The 25,237-nt window shown below is 46.4% G+C and overlaps 1 protein-coding gene across 1 annotated transcript in view; it reads right to left on the reverse strand.

Annotated features, from left to right (window-relative positions):
* The window catches only part of Pcbd2 (pterin-4 alpha-carbinolamine dehydratase 2), a 48,973-nt gene extending 24,401 nt beyond the window's left edge, over window positions 1–24,572 (reverse strand). The window contains exons 1-2 of the mRNA XM_090325451.1: window positions 24,457–24,572; window positions 21,126–21,257 (exon numbers count right to left, since the gene is read on the reverse strand). Coding sequence (XP_090181577.1) covers window positions 21,126–21,257; window positions 24,457–24,549 — 225 coding nt within the window. The 5' untranslated portion in view covers window positions 24,550–24,572. The remainder of the gene's footprint in view (window positions 1–21,125; window positions 21,258–24,456) is intronic.
* Window positions 24,573–25,237: the final 665 nt, after the last annotated feature.

A 25,237-nucleotide genomic window follows, 5' to 3' on the forward strand; every position in this document is an offset into this window, starting at 1 on the left:
CCTGGCATAGTGCAATAATACTGGCTTTATGATGGGATCTCAACATAATAGAGGGACTGGTTTCTCCAATGAAACTCATTTGTAATAACTGGTTGAAGGAAGTAATGTGCTCACTGAAGAAATCAATGCTGTGGCTAGAATGAACGAAATACGTTTCATGTAAGATTGCATCTATTTGTTTATCCAATAGCAGTTGTGCTGCCAAATTTTGCCAAATAAGGATTTCGTTAGAAGAAATATATACTTTACTCAAATACAATAATCTGAAGGGGGAAAAAAAGATTGTATAACAGAATTTTGCGTGGCTTAAAACAAAATTCTAAATAAAAATTTGGCTAATCCCACAGTTTTCATTTTTAACATGGAATGTTATTTATGAAAGAATCTAACTATATATTGCCTTATAAGTCAATGCATGCACAGTATTTTATACCTACTTAATGCAGTAAAACTGACTTTAAATTATAGCCACTTCTTCTGTATCTAAGCCACTTAAAGGAACATGACGTTCGTGAGTGATAAAAGCTATCATGGTGCTTGGATGATTATGTTCGAATTTAACTTGTCTTTAAATCATGGGAAAACAATGCTTCTCTCTAAAAATAAGCAAATTTTCTAATATCATTTCTGTTCTCAAAACCAGCCTTTTAAGGTTGTGCCTCGGGCCATAGTACAAATGCAGTTTCTGGGCAATCCCAAACTCTGAAGGACGACTAGTCAGGAAGCCTCGCTTCCAGGAAGATCATGGTCTCACCCCTTTAGACTGAGAAAAACTGTACTTCTACCCCCAATGCAATGGACACCCGACGAGACGAAGATGTGTGTTCAGCAAGACTAGCCAGCCACTCATATTTCTGCTTTCTATATGAGATCTGAATACTTGAATGGGCTTAAAAATCCCAGAATCTTCCTGCAAGTCTGCTCTTCTGCCCAGGCTGGAGACCCTGGGCCCACAACAGCTGCCCAGCTTAGTTAAGTCAAAAAGGCCAAGTTAAGGGTTGGGAGTTTGGCCTGATGATAGAGTGCTTGCCTAGCATGCACAAGGACCCAGGTTCAATTCCTCGGTACCACATGCATAGAAAAGAGCTGGAAGTGGTGCTGCGGCTCAAGTGGTAGAGCTCTAGCCTTGAGAAAAGTCCAAGGACAGTGCTCAGGCCCTGAGTTCAAGGCCCACCACTGGCAAAAAAAAAAAAAAAAAAAAAGGCCAGGTTAAGTAAAAAAGGAGGCCAGTTAAGTAAAAAAGACTCGGAGAGTGACAAAGGAGGGCTCTGTGGAACTCATTTATGCTTTTGTCCCTCTTTCCTTTCAGTGTTCAGTAGATAGTGGGGTCACAAATAGGGGGCTTATGCTATTTAAAAAAAGTCAATTTATTCTACCTACACAAAGACACAATGTCATAACTACTCCCCCTACCCCCTCAAAAAAAAAGACTTCTTAAGCTTCCATTCATGGTCTTTCTGCTAAGTAATTCATGTCCGATAGCTTCTACAGCATTGGAATCTCCCTGTAACAATGAATTACCAGACACAGAAAATTTTCCTGCTGAAGGCTTGAGATGGTCCACAGAAGGAAAGACTGGCACATCAAGTGTAGTTCATTTGTACATTCACTTGTGGCACAGACACTGTCCTGACCTCTGTGCCAGCCCTAAACACCACCACTGCCACCCAGGAGGTAAGACCATTGCCAGGGAGATTGCCAACTCCTAATGTAGACAAGACTTTGCTTTATTTTGTAGCTGGTTTATATGTGCCTACATATGTTAAATAATCAAATATACTAAAAGTTGAATATTACATATTTAATTTAGTTCTGAACTATGATTTTTTTGTGTGTGCAAATACAGAGGAATGTCACCATCTTTTTTTCAGGGGACTATGTAAAATAAGGAGGACCCCAAAAAAATTCATCATTCAATTCTTAGTTGTAGCAGTAGATCCTCTGTAATGCATAAATTACTTTGATTTATGGTGAATCGTTATTGTATTCGTAAATGCTGGAAAGTTGGTGAACAACGTGATATAATGACACCCCAAAACAATTTTATAACTGCAGGTGTGCAAATTGTAACATGTGGGAGAAGACTCAAAGGATAATGGGGAGCAGAGCAGTCCAGGAAGGGGATGAGGGAATGCGCCCCAATTTCGGAGCTGTCTTTAAAACCACAGTGAGTGTGCGCAGACAGAGGCAAGGCAAGCTGTGGCCGCAGAAAACAACATTCTACATAGTAATGTGACGTTGTTACAGTTTAAGGAGAAATGGCTTCCTAATTTATAACAACCCAATCACACTGCTCTCTCTTTGAGGTTAAATGCTACTGACATAAGCTACACCTGAATCCAATCAGTGTGGAGACGTTGAGAAGATTCACACGAAAGGACTAAATTTGTCACAAATGGGTTGGTTTCCGATCATAATGTAGCCACGTTGCTTTACCGTGACCTCCATTGAACAAATCAACTTAATGGGCACTAGGAGTGCTATAAAACTTAACAATGGAGTGATTTTTAACTTTTAAAATATAGTTATGAAGCAAAATGTTGGATAGCTTCTACAATACTGGAAATCAAATTAAATCTAGATGTTTTTTAACAGTCCTGACAGATATAATCCTAGTTACCATGTAAATTTATGGTAAGCTGCTGGAATATTAGCCACAGGTGCTACTTTTAATATATGGGCCGCATCTGGCTGGGAATAGAATTTCTCAGAGGACTGAAAATGACCTCACTATCAGACAATGGAAAGGGGAAAAAAATAAATAAATGAAGAAGAAGAAAAAGGGGAAAAAAAAAAAAAACAAGACTACGATGGCAAATGAAAAGCTGAAGATATGGTCTACAATGAAGTACTTCACATAAAATTCATTTTAACTCTGCAGTTTAGCCTAAAGGATATTATACTTTCAATATTTAAGAGGCATAGATATATTTGAACCAAATTGCCAAAAGATGAAGGATATAAGACAGTTATGAGTACCCAGCTACATATATAATATTCATTTTGCAATCTTTGATCAATGTGGGGAAAAAAACAGCGATGCACCATGATTGAAAAGAAAATTATTTTGTGGTTCCCAAGCATACAGAATGATCAGACACTGTGTGCCAACAAACTGAGATGCTATCATTACTGAGCTCTAAGCAAGCAGCCAGCCTCTGGCAAAGCTCTGGTTATGTTTTCCGAGTTCCAAGAAAACAATCTTACCAAGTGGAATGGTCTTAAAGAGTCTCCCCCGTTCATTACCATCCCGAGTGTGAGACTTGGTAATTATCACCCAGAGACAAACACAAAGGGGAAACCAAATCTCAAGGCTCTTGCCTATCCAATTCAAAAAATAAAAAAAACATAAATATACACCCAGTGTATTAGTGTGTGCCTTCTAGAAACATTCGACAGCCATCATTTGCCAGAGAACTGGCAAGTGTGGAAATGTAACAGAGGACTTACAAAGATTTAATTTCCTCTGAAATAACTCTTCCTGAATTAAACAAGCCTTCTTTATCTGAAGGTAAAAAAAAAACTCCGAAAGGGAAACTTTTCTGTAAAAATAATTCTCTCCACCTTTCTACTAAGCTTCAAGAATGGTAGCAACAAAGCCCCTTACCACAGAATTTTCCTTCTGGGCTTCTCAAATAACTTTAAGGCTTCAGAAGATCAATTCTAAGTGATGATTTGCCTTTACTTATTTTTTTTTTTGAGACAGGTCTTGCCCAGGTTACCCTTAAACTCAAGATCTTCCTGTCTAGGCTTCATCCCAGGGTTACATCCATATGTATCCCTTGATAGTGTGTGTGTGTGTGTGTGTGTGTGTTCACACGCAATACTAGGGTCTAAACTTAGGGGCCTCCTGTGTGCTAGGCAGGTGCTCTACCACTTCTCATCCCCCCCCTTTTTTTTTACCTGGGGCTTGAACTCGGGGCCTGAGTACTGCCTTTGGCTCAAGGATAGTACTCTACCACTTGAGCTACAGTGCTACTGCAGCTTTTTCTGGTTATGTGCTACTGAGGAATCAAACTAAGGGCTTCATGCATGGCAGGCAAGCACTCTACCACTAAGCCACATTCCCAGCCCCCTCTCATCCCTTTTTGCTTTATGGGGTTTTTGGTTTTGGTTAGTCATGAGGCTTGAACTCAAGGCCCGAGCATGGTCCTGAGTTCTTTCTGGCTCAAGCCTAGTCCCCTACCACTCTGAGCCACAGCCCCACTTCTGGGTTTCTGGTGGTTCACTGGAGATTAGTCTCATGGACTTTCTTCTCCAAGCTGGCTTTGAACCATGATCCTCAGATCTCAGCCTCCTAAGTAGCTAGGATTATAGGCGTGAGTCACCAGTGCCTGGCAGTTATTTCTTTTTAATGGAGTATCACATTTTCACTCAGTGACCTCTACTATCTGGATGACAGGAGAATACCACTACGCCTAACTTCCATGGTTGAGATGGGGGATTCTCAACGTTTTGTCTGCCTCCTAAGGAAGCTAGGGTTACAGGCCTGAGCCACCAGTGATTTACTTTTTGCTAACAAGTCACTAGTCTATGCTTCCTCTCTCTCAAGGGCATCAAGATCCCGAACGCCATTAGCAAGAATTTACTATGTCTCCCTGATATGAATGCATTTGCATCAGTACAGAGCATTTAGAAAAGAGGCTCACAAAGCTTCGACTATGACAATGGTTACTTAAGAAAAGCACTGGCTAAATTAAAATGGCCTTTCCTAGCAAAGGAAATGCTATCTAGAAAACCAACCAATAAAAGTCATGAGGGCTGGACACTGTAGCCTAAGTTCATAATCCTAGCTACTTGGAAGGTAGAGCTCAGAGGATCAGAGTTTGAGCCCAGCCTGGGCATAAAGCTTCCTAAGACGGTGTCATGACCATAGGCTGGACATGATGGCACACTACTGTTGTAGCTATGGGGGGAAAGCACAATGTTGTGACTCAGTGTCACGCACCTGTCATACTCAGCCACAGAGAGAGACACAAGCAGGAAGATCCCAGTCTAGATATAAAGTAAGACCTTTCCTCAAAAACAACCAGCACAAAAAGGGAAGAGAGACATGACTCAAATGGAACAAGCCTGACACCCTGAGTTCAATTCCCAGTAGCACACACGCGCGTGCGCGTGCACGCGCGCGCACACACACACACGGTCATATAATGCAGGCTGTAATCCTGGTGCTCGGCAAGCACAGGACAGGGACACTGAGAATTGATATTTAGTGAGTTTCAAGTCATCCTGGATTCTGCAGTGAGACTTTCTAGGGAAGAACAAAAAAACATCAAAGACACTGGGAATTACAATGGGCCTCTCTCCTACATGACTGCATCTCAACTGTGGTCCGTGGCTTCAAGAGCCCAGGGCTTCTCCAGGCAGCTTCTAGCTGCTCTCTGAGGATGTTCCATCTACCATGACTTTGTTCTCTAGGTAGATACTCACTTCTCCTCTCTCACAGAGTCAGGACTGATAACTGATTAATCAAGCATTATAAATTAATACTTTCCGGTACAGGGTTAAGGAAGTGTAGCAATCTCCATGTCAAATGCCTACCAGTAACTCATGATGTACACACACACACATACACACAACACACACGCACACACACAACACACACACGCACGCACGCACACACATGCACACAACATAGTAAGTAAAATAGACTTAACTGGGAATAACAGAACGTTCATTCAAAGGTGTGAGACATTTCTAAATGAACCTTCAATCTGGGAGCTCACACACACCAAGTTAGCTACTTGGGAGGCTTGGAATAGGAGGATCATGGTTCAAGGCCAGCCAGGCAGAAAAGTTTGCAAGACCCCTTCTCAACCTACAGCTGGGCACAGCAGCATCCATCTGCTGGGCTAAGTGGGAGTCTGAGATTGGGAGGGTGGAATTCCAGGCTAGACTCTGCAGGAAAGTCTGTGAGACCCCATTTTTAACAGAGGGAAGTCGGCCACCAGGTGTATTTCTCCCATCTCCGAAACAATGGAAAGACTAAAATAGGCAGACTGAAATCCAGGGATGCCCTTGCACAGGAAGTGAGATCCCGTCTTAAGAATAACCAATGAGGGGCCGGGAGTGTGGCCTAGTGGTTAACGTGCTTGCCTAGCATGCACGAAGACCTGGATTCGATTCTTCGGTACCACATACATAGAAAAAGTCAGAAGTGGTGCTGCGGCTCAAGTGGTAGAGCTCTAGCCTTGAGAAAGTCCAAGGACAGTGCTCAGGCCCTGAGCTCAAGCCCAGGACTGGTAAAAATAAAAATAAAAAACGGCGAAGCCAGGCACAGTGGCAGTCGCTCACACCTAACTACTCAGGAGGCTGAGATCCTAGGATAGTGGTTCAAAGCCAGCCCAGGCACAAAAGTCCACGAGACTCTGGCCTCCAATTAACCACTGGAAAACCAGAAATGGAGCTGTGGCGCAAAGTGGTAGAGTGCTAGGGCTTGAACAAAAGAGTCCCGGGACAGTGCCCAGTCCCAGAGTTCAAAGCCCCACACCAACGAAATAATAACAACAACAACCAGTTTTCAAGGCTGGAGACGGGCCAACTGGTAGAGCACCCAGCAGGCACAAGGCCCAGTTCAAACCACAGTACTACAAACACACACACATATACAAACCTGCATTCCACACTTATAGTTAAGTCTATAATTCTGCAAAAGTTAGACTCATTAAGAGAAGCAGCGTCATCTTAGGGTAGAATATCTCGGGCTAGAATTACGGCCCACCTCCCATTTCCTCTCTAAGTTGGAGTACATTCCTTAACTCCTCTGACTTTTCCCCCATTGGTGAGATGGGGATACAAACACCTAACCTTACAAGGCTACAGGGACGCTATTTCCTAAGGCACCTAACAAAGAGCCACTAACAGTAGCTCACATGGTCATGAGGCCATAAAACACTTTGTGACTCTCTAAACTGTGACAAAGTCAACTGATTTGGCTGCATTTCAGATGAAACAGTGCAGCATTGAAAATCACCTGCAGACGGGCATGGGGGTGGGCATCTGTGGCTCCTGGCATAGGAAGATGAGATAGAAGAATAACTTGAGCCACAGCTTGAAATAACCTGGCCAACACAGGGAGACCCACTCTCAAAATCAAAAGCAGAAATAGCTGGGCTCGGGTGGCTCAGGCCTTGTCATCCTAGCTACTCAGGAAGCTGAGGTCTGAAGGTTGAGGTTGGAAGCCAACTCTGGCAGAAAAGTCTGTGAGACTCTTATCTTCAATGAAGCAGCAGAAAACCAGAAAGAAGTGGTGTGGGGCTCAATGTGGTGGAGTACTGGCCTTGAGTGAAAGAGCTCAGGAACAGAGTCCCACTGACAAAAACGTATCTGTACACAGAATGAACTTACAGCAACGTTGTATGCATATGTAGAGCTTGACCTCAGGGCCTGTGTTCCCTTGGCTTTTTCCCCCTTACCATTTGAGCCACGCTTCTAGGTCTAGCACTTGCAAATTAACTGGCGATGAGTCTCGGATTTGAGCTATGATTCTCAACCTCAGGCTCCTGAATACACAGGATTATAGGGATGAGCCACACACCGGGCTTAAAGAGACATTTTTATATCAAAATTTCTGAATTTCGGGCCGTACTAGGGAATGAACTCAAGGCTGCAACGCCAGTTCTTCCTAAATCTGAGGTGACAGTTTCTTACTAAGTTGTCCAGTGAGGCTTGAAACTTGTGAAACTCTTGCCTCAGTCTCCTGAGTGGCTGGCAGTCAAACATACTTATACAATGTACAATCTACATTAGATCAAAGAACACCACAAAAAAAAAAAAAAAAAAGCGAAATCAAGCACTAAACCCTCACGGGAAGGAGCAGACAGCAGGCTCAGGCCTGAGGTTTGGGGTTCTATATTCTTTCCAAGGCTGGTCTGCATGCCCACGGCACATCCACCCTCCGGGGACAGATGGTGACGACCTCTATGCTGGGGATCCTAACCGTCTTTCTTTGGAATTCATTTACTTGGCATCTCGGCAGAACTGAACCCTCCCTTCCCTTAAATCAGCTTCTCTTTTCTCTTCTGATAGGATACTGACCTGCTTTTTGTCCTAGTTCCTCTAATAAATCTTTCCCCAAGTCTGTTGCTAGCTACTTCTCTCGTCTCTATCCATCTCCTACTTGGCTTTCTTCCTGCACATCTATGACTTTCCCATTATCTACAACCCAGATCTCGTCTCCCGGTTCCTCAGACATATAACTATCTTCTCCAACTTGGCAGCTCCACATCTTACAGCAACTCACACTTAACAGTGTCCAAGCCAAAAATCTTGATCCTGGCACCCAATCTTGTTCTTCTCACACACTTTAACAGCTCAATAAATGCCATTTCCTACTTCCTCTAAGCCTGAAATCCCGGGGTTTGCCTTACCCTCTGCTCTTCTTCCTCACTACCCCTGTTCTGTAGTCAGAAACACAGCCTCCTGCCAGACTGCGGCCACCCCACCTCTACATCTGATTGGTCTTTTGAAAAGTGCACCAGCTTATCATGTTCTTACAACCCCCCCCCCCAACCCCATGTCTTCTCACAGAGCCTGGCTCCCATGGACCTCTCTCACAGAACCCTTTCCGTGGTCACTGGATCCCACAGCAGAGAGAGCAAGCCGGCATCTCACCTGTTTACAGTGTGGGCTGGCTGGAGACAAGTCACTACTGGTGGTAGAGACTGGTGGGCCTTGGCCTAGTTACTTAGCATGCCACAGCATTCTCTTCTGCAAAACAAGAAGCATAGTATTTACTTCCCAGGGGATTCTGGGATTTAAATGAAGGCATGCATGTAAAGTCCTGCCGTGGTCACTGGGACTTGGGTATGGCACTTCCTACCACTCTGTATTCACTCACTCTGTATTCATTTCTCTCTCTGCTTATGCTCTCCCGCCCCTCATGAAGCTGGGGGCTGCAGCATCTGATGTGTCACACCCTGGCTGGAACAATACCTGGCCTAAAGTAACCACCATCCAAGCTGTCTATCAGTATCAACGACGACATAAAAATACTCAAAAGGGGCCTGGAGTTTGGCCTAGTGGTAGAGTGCTTGCCTAGCATGCACAAAGACTGGGGCTCAATTCCTCAGTAACAAATATATAGACAAAAAAGCCGGAAGTGGTGCTGAGGCTCAAGTGGTAGAGCTCTAGCCTTGAGAAAGTCCAGGGGCAGTGCTCAGGCCCTGAGCTCAAGCCCAGGACTGGCAAAAAACATAAATAAATAAAAATACTCCAGAAGTAGGGGGGATGTGGAAGGGCTGGCGAATGAGGTGGGATGGAAAAAGCAAGGATAACAGCAAAAAGTATAAGCAGGGGTAGGGGGGAGAGGAACTGTGGTGTGAAGAGTCTTGCCCCCTTACCTCCACAGGCAGGTCGACCTGCCAGTGGTCTACCCAGCCGCCTCTCAGGTATCTGAGAGTTCCAGTCTCTAGAGGAAGAGGCTCTTGCAGAGGAGTAATGAGAGGTGGGGAGCAGAATGAGGGCATGAGGGTGGGCAGCTCTGACCGCCTGTGAGAAGGTAAAATCTGTTCTGTAACATGCAGTCGGAATGGGCTGGGATTTTCTTGGCAGAAACTGGTCACATTCAAGTGACACGTGGCAGGTGCTCAGGAGACTCCAACAGAACTCTAGGAAGATGGCAGGGAATCCAGACCAGCAGCACAATAAACACAACTGTGCCAGACATGAGGCTTGGATTCAGGGCCTGGGTGCTGTTCCTGAGCCTTTGTGTTCAAGGCTAACACTCTGCTACTTGAGCCACGGGTGTACTTCAGCTTTTGTGTTTAGTTGGAGGTCTTACACACAGACTTTCCAGGGCTGCCTTTGAACCATGATCCTCAAATCTCAACCTCTTCAGTAGCTACAAGGACCAGTGAGAACCACTAGTGCCCAGGTGACTGGCAAGCTCACAACCAACCTTAGGGCATTCACTGCCCAGGCACACTGCAAACAAGTTCTGCCTTTTTCCTTCCTACCCAGACCTGTGTCACCTGCTAACCCCTTCCCTGGTATCTTCCCTCACAAACATTTATCAGATCTTCAGGAACCACCTCTGCCCTCCCCTTCTCCAGGCAAGCACTCTAGAGTGCCTCTCCTTCAGCTGACTAGTGTTTCCTTTTCCAGTCATCATTAGCAGGGGGATTTGGAAGAAATTAACCGCCCTGCAGAGTATGCATGTGCCTATTACTTTCCTATCAAAACTGAGAGCTTGCCAGGTGCCGGTGGCTCATGCCTGTCATCTTAGCTACTCAGGAGACTGAAATCTGAGGATTGTGGTTTGAAGCCAGTCTGGTCAGGAACGTCCGTGTGACTCTTCTCTCCAATTAACAAGCAAACAAGCCAGAAGTAGAGCTGTGGCTCAATTGGTAGAGTGCTAGCCTTGAGCAAAAAGGCCAGCAAGAGTACAAGACCCTGATACCAGCACAAAAATAAATGAAAACCTGAGAGCTTGTATGGACAGAGATGGAACCAGGTACTTGAGTTACATCTCCTTCCTTCTGCATCTTGAGTTGACATGCTGCCAGTCAAGCACCTAGCTGCTTTCACCGAGCCAGCAGCCAGACCATGGCACTGGCCTTTGCCTGCCTGGAACTCTCAGAACACTGGCTGTGTCTAGTCTAGGCTGCAATGACGAGGACAAAGCACCTACAGCCTGCTCGGAAGGTCGCGTTCCTGTACTGCTGGCTGAGCACGGGAGCCAGCATGCTCATTAGCAGCATCTGCTGTTTTGATAGGACAGATTGTATTGACACAACTAAGTGACCTTTGATTGCTCAACAGTGATAGGTAGCACAGCTTTGTTTGTGTCACCTGGTGAACACTCCCTCTCTCGGGAAGTATAATGAAACCCATCTGAAGAAAGAAAAGTCACCAGGCAGGCCATCCTTGGAAATCAAGATGCCACCTAGGACAATAACCACAATCCTTCCCCTACTGCACAATCCTTCCCCTACTGCAGAAGGATCCAAAAAACGCTGCTGCTGGAAGCAAGGACAGGAGGCTAGCATAGTGTGACAGAATCCAGTGTGACCACAATCAGTCCTGAGACCCCATCCGGTTCAGACCACCTGTGAAAGTCCATGAATGTAGCCATAAGTCAGTGGCTCTCATAGCTCCTCAGGAGACTGAGATCTAAGGAACAAGGTTCAAACAGCCTGGGCAGAAAGCCTGAGACTTTTTGAGCCATCGAGTTATGGCTCAAGCAGTAGAGCACACAGCCTTGAGCAAAAGAGCCAAGTGAGTGCATACAAACCTAAATTCAAGCCCTGGTACTGGCATGCATGCACACACACACACACACACACCCCACTCGTCTGTGAATGTAGACTAACTTTGGTCTAACAATGTTAAACCAAATCCCTCCAATGGACAGCCAGCAACTGCCCGTGGTCCCGCCCCCACTGAGATGAGAGGGCATCATCCCCCATTCCCACATTCGGAAACACCTGCACTATAGTTCTTATGCACCAGGACTCAAGCATCAAAACTTACTATGCACACTGGTGATTGTGGCCATACTGAAACAACAGTAGGCTGTCGTGCCGAAGAAAAACAGAAAACAGAATGAGAGAGCAAGACCAAAATACTTTGAAGTTATTATTTAAGAGCTCCTTCCAATTATTGTCTGCAATTACTGAGCCAGCAGTCCATAGTTATTAGTTCATTTTCAGCCTGTGTCAGTGGTACCCGCAACGCAGGCCTCACTAATCTCCTAACTCCACTGTTATTTTCTTGTCAGTTAAATTTAAAGCAACCCATTGGTGACCACTTTATACCAAATTAATCTCACCTAAAGTGTTCCACACGCTCTAACAGCTACATTAAGATTTTATGTTAATAAAAGGCAATTTACATAAATGAAATTTATGTCAATGCATTTCATGACCATTTTTTTTATTTTGTAATAATTACAGCCCTTACATGATAACATCTGTTGATATTCACAATCTAAACCTGGCAAAAATCTAAGCGCAACATGTTCCATGCGCCACGTCCATTATCTGTGAAAAGCAATAAAAAAAAGCAATGAACCCATTAATCATACCAATATCATCTGCAAGACATAAATCTGCAGTACCCTTCACGTCAGCTCAAACTGCATTTTCATTTTTTACGCACCTGATTTTTTTACGCCACATGTAAAGGGGCAAGACAAAGACTGCGGAGGAAATTATATGTCTTGGCTGTTTGACTTTTATAAAATACTCAGGGCTAAGTTCTGTAAACACAAGATTTACTACATGACTAAGAAAAACTGATGCAGTTAAAAGTCCATTTTTATTAAAGGGCAGCGTAATGAGCCCGCGCCCTCACTGCATGGTGGTGTCATGTGCCCACGGCTGACACCTGGTTCACATTTGTGCGCATCTATTGCGTGTGCTCTTACACATACACGTCAGGTCTCACACAGACCGCAGAATCAGGACTCCAAGCCTCAGCACTTGGGAGGAGCCTGGGGGTAGGAGGAGGGAAGGAGCCCCCAGTCCGTGGCCAGAGGAGTCCCCCAGATTGTCAGGTGCAAGAAAGGATATATGTAAGCAGGACACAGTGGCTCATGCCTGTAATCCTAGATACACAGGAGGCTGAGTTCTGAGGATCATGGTTCAAAGCCAGCCTGGGTACTAAAGACTATGAGACTCTCATCTCCAATTAATCACTAGAAAAACGGGAAGTGAGGCTATGGCTCAGGGGTAAGGCAGTAGCCTTGAGCTGAAGAGCTCAGGGACAGTGCCAAGGCCCAGAATCCAAGCCCGAGACAAGAAAGAGGGAGGGAGGGAGGGAGGGAGGGAGGGAGGGAGGGAGGGAGGGAAAGGAAAGGAAGAAGGAAGTGTGGAAGGAATGAAGCTCATATTCTTCTCATGGGCTGCCCACATCATCTACCTGCACTGACCACGTTAGATGGTCTGTGAATTATGTTATAAATAGCCGACTGGCCCCCGAAGAAGGCTTCCACCCTACATAGACTTCCTTCTCCCACCCTGGGGGACACCAGCACTCGGAGTCCAGGCACCACTTGACAGTGCTGTCCAGGAATCCTCAGAACTCTCGGAGAACTCCAACATGAATGTCAACATAAGTAACACATTTGTTTCGTTAAATATGAAAGCCTCTACTTTCTATTCCAAGGAGAACTATTGAACAAAACTCATCAATGGATACGTGCTAAATATACAGTGTCGTAACCACAGTTTTCTCTTTGCCTGAGCAGGCAAATGTACAACTATCAGCCTAAACTTTAAAACAAAATGGCACTCTCTAACCTACTTGATGCCCACATCCTGTGTACTCTCTTCAGAAGGCTTTCCAACTCTCAACAGGTAGCACTGAGATGCACTACTGACTCAGAAAAACAACAAAACCCAAAGCCGATTGCTGGTGACTCATGCCTGTCAATGCTAGCCAGGAAGCTGAGATCTGAGGATCTTGGTTCGCAAGCCAGTGCAGGTAGGAAAGTCCATGAGATTCTTATCTACAATTACCCAGAATAAAAAACACAAGTAGAAGGTGGGTGATGGTGGCTTACCCCTCTAATTCTAGCTACTCTGGAGGTTGAGATCTGAGAATCAAGTCTGTAAGACTTTTATCTACAATGAACTACCAGAAAGTTAGAAATGGGAGTGTGGCTCATATATGACTGAGCACCCAGTTTGGGACAAAAATAATGTCAAGGACAGTGTCCAGGCTCTGAGTTCAAGTCCCAGTACCAGAAGAAAAAAAAAATCCAAGCAAATTCACTCCCAAGACAGCTACTGAGACATCTATCAAAACCCTGACAGTGACAATTGTCTTTCTTCTAGTATCAGGACTCAGATGTCACTAAGTGTTTAAATGTTCACCAAAGCCTATTATCCAAGTCTTCAATAAAACATTTTTATAAAGTGAGTGAGCAACAGAACTTTCAGCTGCTCTTGCAGGAGCTCCCTGAGCACTAGAAAAGAACAAAGCACAGAGTCGCACACGTGGTACTATGCTTCTGGGGACAGTGGTCTTGCAGCAGCAGCAGAGCTGGGACCCTGCCCTGAGCAGCATGCAGGCGTCTCTTACAAAGGGACAGAACTGAGGAGCAGCAGCAGTGCGTATGGTCCCCCCAAGCCCATCTGGGTGCTCTGCCCGACAAGGTACACCAGTCCCTCCAGGAACAGAGGCTCCTCAGGAAGCCTCAGCCTTGGCTGTCAGCAGTAGGACACTCCATGGAGCCATCCAGAATCCTTCCTTCACCCAAAAGGTACCAGGCTATGTACAATGCCCAGCCACCACTGCTCACCCACTTCTGATACTGAGCGTGGGTTCATGCCGAACAAGGCTGGTCCCCAGTTTCTACACGTGAGAGCAGGGGGAGAGGCTGGCCCGGGGTGACGTGAGTGGAGGCTCCCACTCTGGAGGGCTCCACCTGCTGGCACCTGGAAGAGCTGTTTCTAGAGCCCTAAAGCTTCACCTTTGCACCTGCTTCTGAAGCTTAGAGTGGCCTCCAGTTTTGTAAGTTTTTCATCATCTCCACATAGGACAACACAAAGAGAAAAACATCTTTTTTCTTGTTATGGAACAAGCATGCCCACATTTCTAAGTGACATTTTGTTCTTTCAAGGTAGACGCCCTTCAGTTGCCAAACACCCAAGAATACGTTTATGTCACTCACACACCTTTCCCTCCTTAGGTCTACATGAATAGAACAGAACAGAATAGAAAAGCCAACTCTTGCGAATGCCAACCCCACCCAGTCTGAGTGCAAGTGTTGAGAGCATGGAAACTCCCTGCCTTGAATCCCAGCACCAAGTGTCACTACAGAGTCCCCGTGAAGGACAGAAACCAACGCCCAGCTACACCTGTACCTACTTCAACTACCTGAGCTGGGAGAAGCCCTTATAGCTAGAAAATCAATTTATGAGCCAAGTGCTCATACCTGTCATCCTAGCTACTCAAGAGGCCGAGAGCTGAGGATCACAGTTCAATGCCAGCCCAGACAGGAAAAGTCCCCAAAACTCTTATCTCCAATTAACCACAAAAAAAAAAAGAAAAGAAAAAGAAAAACAGAAGTGGAGCTGTGACTCAAATGGTAGAGCACTAGCCTTGAGCAAAAATGTCTAGGGATAGCATCCAAGCCCCAAGTTCAAGCCACAGTAACCAGTACACACACACAGAAAGAAAAAAGAAAAAGAAATGAATTTAGACTATGTGGAACCATAGAACCTCCCAGAGAAGATATGATCAAATCCATCTTGCTGGCTAAATGTTTAGTAAAATTCAAAAGAGCCAACAGCTTTAAGAAAACAGGCTTTTTATCCAAGGTCAGCAAATATATTCCTAAAATGCATAACTCCTTTTCCAGAGGAAAATATGCTAAAGCAAACTTGTGATAGCGGTTTTTCATACAACATGCAAGCCACTTAAAATTATAATGCCCAAGAAGTGGTGCTGTGGCTCAAGTGGTAGAGTGCTAGCTTTGAACTGAAGAGTTCAGAGACAGCTCTCAGGCCAAGGGTTCAAGCTCTACAACCAACAGGAAAAAAAAAAAAGAAGAAGAAGAAAGAAGAAGAAGAAACAACAGTGTATATATTGGGCCTGGAGTTTGGCCTAGTGGTAGAGTGCTTGCCTAGCATGAACAAAGCCCTGGGTTCGATTCCTCGGTACCACATACATGGGGGAAAAAAAGCCGGAAGTGGTGCTGTGGCTCAAGTGGTAGAGCACTGGCCTTGAGGAAAGCCCAAGAACACTGTTCAGGCCCTAAGTTCAAGCCCCAGGACTGGAAGAAAAAATTATACTTCCCAAACCAAGTGCAATCCTACCTTATTTTTTTTAAGGGGTCAGTCATAGGTTTGGAACTCAGAATCTGAGCGCTGTCCCTTAGTTCTTTCACTCAAGTTTAGTACTCTACCATTTTAAGCCACAATGCCACTGTGGGTTTTCTAGTGGTTGACTGGAGATGACTGGCTCATGGAGTTTCCTGGCCTGGCTGGCATCCACTACAGTTCTCAGATCTCAACCTCCTGAGCAATTAGGTGTGAGTTACCAGTGCCCAGCTAAGTAGCTCTTCTTTTTTTTCAGTACTTTTGTTTGGAAACTGAGAGCCAAGAGTCCACGCTAGCCCCTCAGTGAATTCTAAGTGAGGTGACAACAGGGGTGGGCACAGGGTTGATTTGGGTCAGATCTTTCCAGGTGCTGGTCGAGAACTGGAAAAGAAGGTGACCATTCAGCTGCCATTGTGTTGATTCTTTCCGAGGCACCTCAGAGGCTGGGGTGAAGGAAGGCACTCCGGGACCAGCGGGAGTGGGGGCCTTCCCTCTCTGTGGGAGATTCACTATGCGGGAGGGTTCACTCTGCCAGCATCGTCCTGTAATGGAATGAGGTTCTGCGGTGCTGGTTACAGCATGGTCTCCCTGGAGTGCCTGCAGTGAGAACTCATACCCAAGGAACATGGCCATGGTCATGGAGAAGCCCCACACAGCATTCACAAGGATGGCTTTGAAAAACACTGTCAGGCCTCCCTGCTGGTGACTCTGAGAGATGCAGTCCAGACACCTCTGGATTTGTTTAAGTAGACACCGTGGAATTGGAGTCGATTTTTTACAACATCCATAAGAGTTGCTGTCCCCAGGAAATGGCTCCTTTTCATTGAAGACTGGTCACTGTCCTGAGCCACAGGGCTCAGTGGAATCTGGCTTCATTCCTCTAAGTAACTCTTCTGAAGGGACCAGGCTTACAACTAGTTACTCGGGAGGCTGAGATCTGAGTGTTGTGGTTCGATGCCAACAAGGGCAAGAAAGTCCCTGAGACTCTTATCTCAACCACCAGCAAACTAGAAGTGGTACTATGGCTCAAAATGGTAGAGCATTAGCCTTGAGAAAAAGCTCAGTGATAGCACCCAGGCCCTAAATTCAAACCCCACAACCAACAACAACAACAACAACAAAAACCTTATGGTAAACAAAGGAATACTATGTAAAGAATTGGGGGAAAAAATGGCCAGAGCCAGGCACTCATGCCTGTAATTCTAGCTGTTCGAAGGCTGAGATCTGAGGATCATGGTTCACAGGTAGCCCAGGAAGGAAAGTTAGTAAGACTCTTCAATTAATCCCCAAAAAACCTAGAAGTAGAGCTCTTGCTCAAGTGGTAGAGTGCTAGTCTCAAGCTAGGGGGAAAACAAAGAAAAAAAAAGCCCAGGAACAAGGGTAGTGTCCAGGCCCTGAGTTCATGTCTAGGACTGTCCAAAAAAAAAAAGAGGTTGTACACACCTATGATCCCAGTACTTGGGAAGTTGAGGCTGGAAGATTATGAGTTCAAGGTCAACATGAGCTAGATGGTGAGTATAAAATGCTCTAAAACCTAAGGGGGGAAAAAAGAAAAAATATATATATATAACCTATTGGAAAAAAAATAAAAAGAAAACATAGAATGTATCTTTCTACCCAGCAAATTCATTTGTTTTATTTTAGGGGTACTGTTGCTGTTGTTTTTGCCAGTTATTTGAGCTTGAACCCAGGGCCTCACTAAAATATTGCCTACTCAGATCTGGCTTTTTTTTTGCCAGTCCTGGGGCTTGAACTCAGGGCCTGGGCACTGACCTTGGGTTTTCTGAAGGCTAGAGCTCTACCACTTGAGCCACAGCACCACATGCGGCTTTGTCTGCATATGTGGTACCGAGGAATTGAACCCAGGGCCTCGTGCCCGCTAGGGAGCACTCTACCACTAGGCCAAACTCCTGGCCCACTGCTTTCAATTTCTGTATTAATCTTATTTCAGACATTAACACACACTTCATTATATTCCTTAATTTCCCATGTCCAGAGGTCAGATTCTGACAAGAATCCTCTAAATGGACAAAAATAGCATGCAGGGAGCTAGTGTGACCATGACTTCACAGAAATATTTCCAGGCACATTAACTCAGACACTAGGCAGAAATTATATATGTTTTATGTATGTATTTATTTATTTTCATTTATTTTTTGTGGTTCATGGGGCTTGAACTCTGAGCCTGGGCCAAACTCCTGGCCCTACAACTTTTTTTTTTTTTTTAACCACTTGAGCAATGCATCCAGTGGCTAACCTTTGTAATTCGAGCTACTCATGAAGCTGAGACCTAGAGAATTAAAGTTGAATATCAGCATGAAGGCAGAAAATTCAAAGGATTCCATCTCAAAGAAAAAAGGCAAAAAAAAAAAAACCAAAAACCCGAGACTGAAGACATGCTGAAGTGGTAGACCACCAGCCACAAGCAAGCCAAGTGTATGTAGGTATGTATCATCCTTAGGGAAGGTGGTCTCCTCCAGTGTGTTGAGATGAATTCTTGGTCTCTCCTAACTCCTGCTGAGGGCAGGACTGCAGTGAGGGAGACACACACATGAGATGACAGCTCACAGCAAGAACTTACAGGTCCATAGAGCTTTCAGGCATGGCCTCTCATACCCAATATCAATACAGGCAGGACCACATCTAGAAGCTAAATTCCTCCATAAGGACCATGGGGTTTCCCAAGAGCTCCTGCCTAGCATGTGGGAGGCCCTGAGTTTGATCCTCAGCTCACTGTCTTTAAAAACAAGTTAAGTGCTGGAAGCATAGCCTAATGGTAACGTGCTTGCCTTGCATGCAAGAAGACTGGGTTCGATTCCTCGGTACCACATACATAGAAAAAAGCCAGAAGTGGTTCTGTGGCTCAAGTGGTAGAGCTCTAGCCTTGAGAAAGCCCTAGAACAAGCCGGGCACGGTGGATCACACCTATAATTCTAGCTACACAGGAGGCTGAGATTTGAAGAACTCAGTTCAAAGCCAGCCGAGGCACTAAAGGCCGTGAGACTCTTATCTCCAATTAACCACTAGAAAACTAGTGGGGTTGTGGCTCCAGCGGTAGGGCTGTAAACTTGAGCTGAAGAGCTCAGGGACAGGGCCTAGGCCCAGAGTTCAAGCCACAGGACCAAAAAAAAAGAAAGAAAAAAGAAAAAGCCCAAGGACAGTACTCAGGCTCTGAGTACTCAGCCCCAGGACTGGCAAAAAATAAAATACAATAATAAATAAATAAACAAACGTTACCAAGCATTGCCTAATTAATTCTTCCAGAAACGTTGGATCAAATGACACTCCCAGCTCCTTTTCACATCCTCCCCCTCCACAACCGCCTTCAGTGCACTCTCATAGGCTGCAGTTCACCCCTCCACCACACGCCCTACCTCCTCTGCTTTCTGCTTCCTCAGCAAAGCTGAGCTCTCCTTCAATCCTGTCCCAAAACTATGCCAAGCGCCGCCTGGGCAGCTGCACATGGCAGGACTACACAGACCAACATTGCAAACGTCCTAGCTGCAGGCACACTGCCTCAGTCCACTATCTCCATGTCTATCTCCCCAGACCCCCAAGGGCACGCCCTTCCACTCCCACCTGCACTCAGCTGATGACTTTACTAAAAAAAATAAACAGAAAGAAGCAGGCTGGGTGCTACCAGCTCATGTCTGTCGTCCTAACTACTCAGGAAGCTGAGATCTGAGGACTTCTGTTCAAAACCAGCCCAGACAGTTAAGTCTATGAGACTCTTATCTCCAGTGAACCACCAGAAAACTGGAAGTAGTACTGTGGTTCAAAGTAGCAAAGCGCCAGCCTTGAGCAACAGAGCTGAGACGGAGCCCAGGCCCTGAGTTCAAGCCCCAGGACCCATCCAAAAATAAAAGGAAAAGAAAATGGACTCAGTGTTGTCTCTCTGAGTTCTCCCCACTGCCAACTGACTTTCTTGGCAGCTGCCACTTTTTCCTAAAAGCTGGGTGCAAAAGGCAAGGGGGAAGGGTGGGAGGGTGAGAAAGACTGGGTCATGACATGTCCCAGGGAAGAAAGAACAGTACAAGCTCACCAAGGAAGCTCTCTCCAGCTTCCCCTGCTCCCATTTGCAAAGGTGCCCTGAGCACCGGGCTAGCTTGGTGCTGCAGGACTGACTCATGGGCAGAGCCTGAGGCAACACCACTCAAGTACTTTAAGCCACATGTTCAAGCCCAATAAATTAGCCCAGGCTTAAAGAAGTCAAGCTGTACACATGTAAGAATTTTAATAAGCTTGGAAAATGCTACCTAGAGCTATGCAAAAGCTTACTGTACCAAGGGGATCCCCTGCCACCGGCGGCAGAGTGCTAAGCCTCTGACAAGAGCTGTCGAGCAGTGTGGGGCAATGGGGATGGGGAGTCTGCGAGGTCCGGGTTTCCTTCGCAGTTGAGGAATGGCAGCAGATGGCTGGTAGCCAGATGGATGGAGAACAGAATGGGGCAGGCAGCACGGTGGAGCCAATGGCATTTGCTAGGAAAACAGGCCAAGGGATTCTGTAGTGGAAATCTGGTCCGCACACACCCTGTGGAAACTAGCAAACACTGTAATCAATGTCCGCATTTATCAAAAGCCTGTTTGGACCCAGAACTGTGCCAGGCACAATGGACAGTCATTTGAACAAACACGGTCTCCTTTCTGAAGGCTGACACCTACCATAAATAAAAACAATAAATCTGTCCAAAGGATTACTGAACTCACTGAACAAACATGAAATAGCCCAAAGCATTTACCTTACGTAAATGCCTGGAGTAATCATGGAAGGCTAAGTCATGGGAGATGACTCTGTAAGCGGGGCAGGGCCCAAATGCAAGTTGCTTAGTAAAGGCTGAGTCTCCAAAGGGAAGGTCAGGTTTTAAGAAAAGCTGCAAGGGCTGGCTACCAGGCTTCAGGAAAAGGAAGGGCACCAGGAAGAAGATAAAACTGAGGAGATGATTTATAAGCAAATATACAACTATAGGAAGACAATACTTAATAAAATGCCCAGGAGGAAAAAAACATAAGAGGAAATCAAATGTTTCTCAAATGGTTTCATTTATGTCCCCTTCTGATAGATTTAAAAAAAAAAAAAAAGCTCACACCTTTTTTCAGTGTTAGTTAAATATTCTAACCAACACCACATCAAAGCAGCAGCAGATGCAGAATCTGACAAGTAACCCAAACTTCCCCTCACCCAGAGCTGAGACTTGCCCAGTGGACAGGGGCAGCTCTCAGCAAGCCATGCTGGACACTTAAGAAGACGGGACATGTGAACCCTGCTCCAAATATAACCAGCCAACCATGAGAATCAGAAAGTTACAGCTTCCAGGGACAAAAACAGACCTAGGCACTAGCAGGGATCCAGAATTACCTGATTGAAATTTTTGAAGGAGAACTCCTTATAGATGGCATCTCTTTCACTTAACTCTGACCATCCTGCTGCTTTCAGATCCAGCATGACCTGGCTCCTCTCCTCAGCTGTCAGCCACTGGGCATCTGCAGACTATGAGAAGAACACAGTTCAGATCTGAAAATGGAGACGTTTAAACTCTTTTGAGGAATTTTTTGGGGGAGGGGAGTGCTCTCATTTTTTTGCTCAAGGCTGGTGCTTTACTACTTGAGCCATATCTTCACTCCTGATTTTTTTTTCTTTTTTTTTTGCCAGTCCTGGGCTTGAACTCAGGGCCTGGGCACTGTCCTTGAGCTTTCTCAAGGCTAGCACTCTACCATTTGAGCCACAGCACCACTTGCAGCTTTTTCTGTATATATGGTACCAAGGAATCAAACCCAGGGCTTCATGCATGCTTGGCAAGCACTCTACCTCTAGGCTACGCTCCTGGCCCACTCATGGTTTTTTTTGTTTTTGTTTTTGTGTTTTTTTGGTTATTGGGGTTTTTTTTTTTGGGGGGGAGAGGTCATGGGGCTTGAACTCTGCCTGGGCACTGTCTCTGAGCTCTTCAGCTTAAGGCTACCACCTTCCACGGGGCCTCAGTGTTGTCCCTGAGCTCTTTCAGCTCAAGGCTACCATCCTACCCTTGAGCCAAGCCCCACTACTCTGCTTCCCGTTTTTTAGAGGTTAACTGGAGATAAGAGTCTCAGGTCCTTTTTGTGCCCAGGCTGGCTTTGAACCTTGATCCTTAGATCTCAGCCTTCTGAGTAGCTAGGATAATAGGCATGAGCCACTGCACCCAGCCACTCCTGCTTTTTTTAACTGAAAAATTTTGGGAGACTTTTATGCCCAGACTGGCTTCAAACTTTGATCTTCAGATCCTCTGAGTAGCTAGGATTAAAGTTGTGAACCACTAGTGTCCAGCTACGGCTTAAACTCTATAAACAAATATATAGTTTTCATTTTAAGAGAAGATATAGACCCAGATGTGGACAGCTCACACTTTTAATCCTAACTATTCAGAAGGCCGAGATCTGAAGACTGAGGTTCAAAGCCAGCTTTGGTAGAAAAGTCCTTGAGGCCATTATCTCCAAGTGAATTCACAAAAGGACAATAGTAGAGATATGGCTCAAGTGGAAGAGGTAGGGCATCTGCTTTGAGCTTTAGGAAAAGGAAGCAAAAACATAAATTCAAACCCCAATATCAGCACCAAAAAAAAAAAAGAAAGAAAAACTGCTGTCAAGAACTAGTCATTAGAAAAATGTCACACAAAAGCTTGCTTCAGGAAATAATCTAAAATGTCTGCTAAAACTTCATGATTTATATAGATTTATATAAACATTATTGTATTTAGACATTTTATACTTAGATATACTTAAACACTTAATATTTTAGGTCAACTCAGGGGTTAGAGGCATGGCTCAGTTGATTGAGCAATCAATGAGTGAAAGCATCAGGTATTAAGTTCAAGTCCAGTCTCCGGACCAAAAACAAACAACAAGAAAAAGCCAACTGGAAACATTGTAGAAACAGAAAACTGTCTTTGTCCATACTATGTACCTACAAAGGCAAGCACTGAAGGCTCAGGATTTTCTGCAGCAGTCTCCTGAAGGCCAATGCAAGGCCTTTGGACCAATCTGTCTCCTGCTGGGCAACAAACATTCCCACTGAGATCAAGAACAGACAGGACTCCTCACATGTGCCAGCAGCAAGACCCATGTCCAAGAAGGAAACTGAGCCACACTGTCTACTTGGAAGTAATGGCCTACTTGAGGGCCCACCCTCAGCGGGAGCCTCCAGAGTCATCTGCTTGTAAAGGAACACACAGGATCTGCAGTGCAGGAACTTGTTTCAAGGACTAGCTTTGTGTCTGTCACTGTGGGATGAACGTAGCCTCTCGGAACCCCAGCCTTCATGTCTAGAGTGGGAAATATCACTGTGCCTATCTGCCAAGATTTTTCTAAAAGGTTTAAAGCTCTAAACTATAAAGACTCCCAGAGAGCCTAGCACATGGCAGCTCGCAAACCAAGTCTGTTTATTCATTCCTTCCCTGAGAGAATAATTTTACTTGTTCTCCAGCTCCTTGGGTCTTGAGACATGTCAAATGCGTGCCCACTTTCATGGACATCAAGCAAAAAGGCTTATCTCCTATCATTATCTTTTAATTTTTTTAAAGGAAATATAAGTGAGCTCCAGCCAGCACCATGTACGTGCCAGTCCTCCTGTTGCTTACACTCAGGGCCTGGGCACTGCCCTTGATATTTTGCCCTTAAGGGTGGAGCTCTACCACTTGACTCACAGCCTCAGCTTCTAGCTTTTTGGTAGGTAATTGGAGGTGAGAGTCTCATAGACTTTCCTATCCGGGGTTGGCTTTTGAACTGTGCCCTCAGATCTGTCTCCAGGGGGTAGCCAGGGTTACAGGTGTGACCAGCCAGCACCCCATACCACAGACATATTTTAAATTTCTTCTTGGAAATTCCAAAGGGATTCTATATAACCATCACCTTTGAGCGGACTGGCGAGTTCAACGCCGCATTTTCCCACTAGGTGGCTCTGCGCGCTAAAGCTTTTACATGACCAACTCCAAAAGGACCAAATTCATAAAACAGGAAAGCGGAGCACAGGGGAAGAGAGAAAAAAATGGAGGGGGGGGGGTTCTGTGTGTGTGTGTCACCCACCCAAAAGGGAGGTGATTTTCTCACTAGAGCCTGCAAGAGTTCAACAGCAGGACAAGCCGGTGAAGAGGAAAGAAAAGATGGTGTGTGTGTGTGTGTGTGTGTGTGTGTCACCCACCCAAAAGGGAGGTGATTTTCTCACTAGTGCCTGTGAAGAGTTCAACAGCAGGACAAGCCGGTGAAGAGGAAAGAAAAGATGGTGTAGATGGTGTGTATGTGTGTGTCACCCACCCAAAAGGGAGGTGATTTTCTCACTAGAGCCTGCAAGAGTTCAGCAGCAGGACAAGCCGGTCGAGTGACCACCGGGTCACAAGCAGTCTTCGTCCTCTTCGTTGGTTGTGGCGGTCCGGGGGCTTGAACTCGGGGCCTGAGCGCTGTGGCTGAGCTTTGTGTGCTCCGGGCTTGGCGCTCCACCACCTGAGCCACAGCTCCGCTTCCGTTTTGTTTTCTCTTTTACGCAGTACTTGGAGCTCGACGGTCCCGCAGACCTCCACGGCCCGGGACTGGTGCAGGGCCACCTCCTTGAGTGCCTTTTCTTTTCCCTTTCAAGCAAAACCCCGCCCAGTCCGCTCGCGTTAGCCAGTGCGCGTGCCGCGACCCCCCCCCCCGGCTCCGCCTCCGCGGGCGCTCGCACTCACCGCGGCCGCCCGGCGCGGGCTCCGTCCCCACAGCGCCGTCAGCCCCCGCCGTGTCAGCCCCCGTGCCCCGAGCGCCGCCGCCACCGCCGCCATGACCCCTCCACAGCCGCCCGCCCGCGAGGTCACCGCGGGGCACCACGCGCGCCGGAAGCGCTCCGCCGGGCACAGGCCCCGCCCCTCCCCAGGCCCCGCCCCCTCGGCTGCGGCTCCCCCCCCCCACCGGAGGCGGGTAAATGAGCACTGAGGAGCGGCGGGCCAGTGACCGCGGCCACGCCAAGCTGCGCTTCCGGGAGGAGTGCGTCATCAGCGTGCGCGGGCCGCGCGCATGCGCAGACGCCAGCGCGCCGCCCCGCAGGCCTTCCGCGTGGACTACACGTGCGCGCCTTTGCCCTCGACGGCGCCGACAGCCGTGGTCGCAGCCTGGCAGCAGGCGGTGCCCGCTGGTGCCGTGACCGTCAGGAGCTTCTGCACCGGCCGTGTCCCGATTGGTGGCCCCCGAACCCGAGACCGTCCCTGCTGGCTGGCCGCAGACCCTGGAGCTTCCCAAGCAGGTTTGTTCCCAGAGCCTCCACCTCCCGAGGAGACCGAGGCAGAATGGTGAATTCAGGGCCAACCTAGGCTACAGACACCTTATTTCCAAAAAAAAAAAAAAAAATGTTTTACGTTTTAAGATACATTTTGAAGCCGGACGCCCTGGCTCACGCCTGTCATCCTGGCTACTCAGGAGGCTGAGATCTGAGGATCCAGGTTCAATGCCAGCCCAGGCACAAAAGGACCTGAG

This window comes from Megascapheus bottae, chromosome 38 (assembly GCF_031878675.1).
Source record: "Megascapheus bottae isolate mThoBot1 chromosome 38, mThoBot2.hap1, whole genome shotgun sequence".
Taxonomy (NCBI): Eukaryota; Metazoa; Chordata; class Mammalia; order Rodentia; family Geomyidae; genus Megascapheus; species Megascapheus bottae.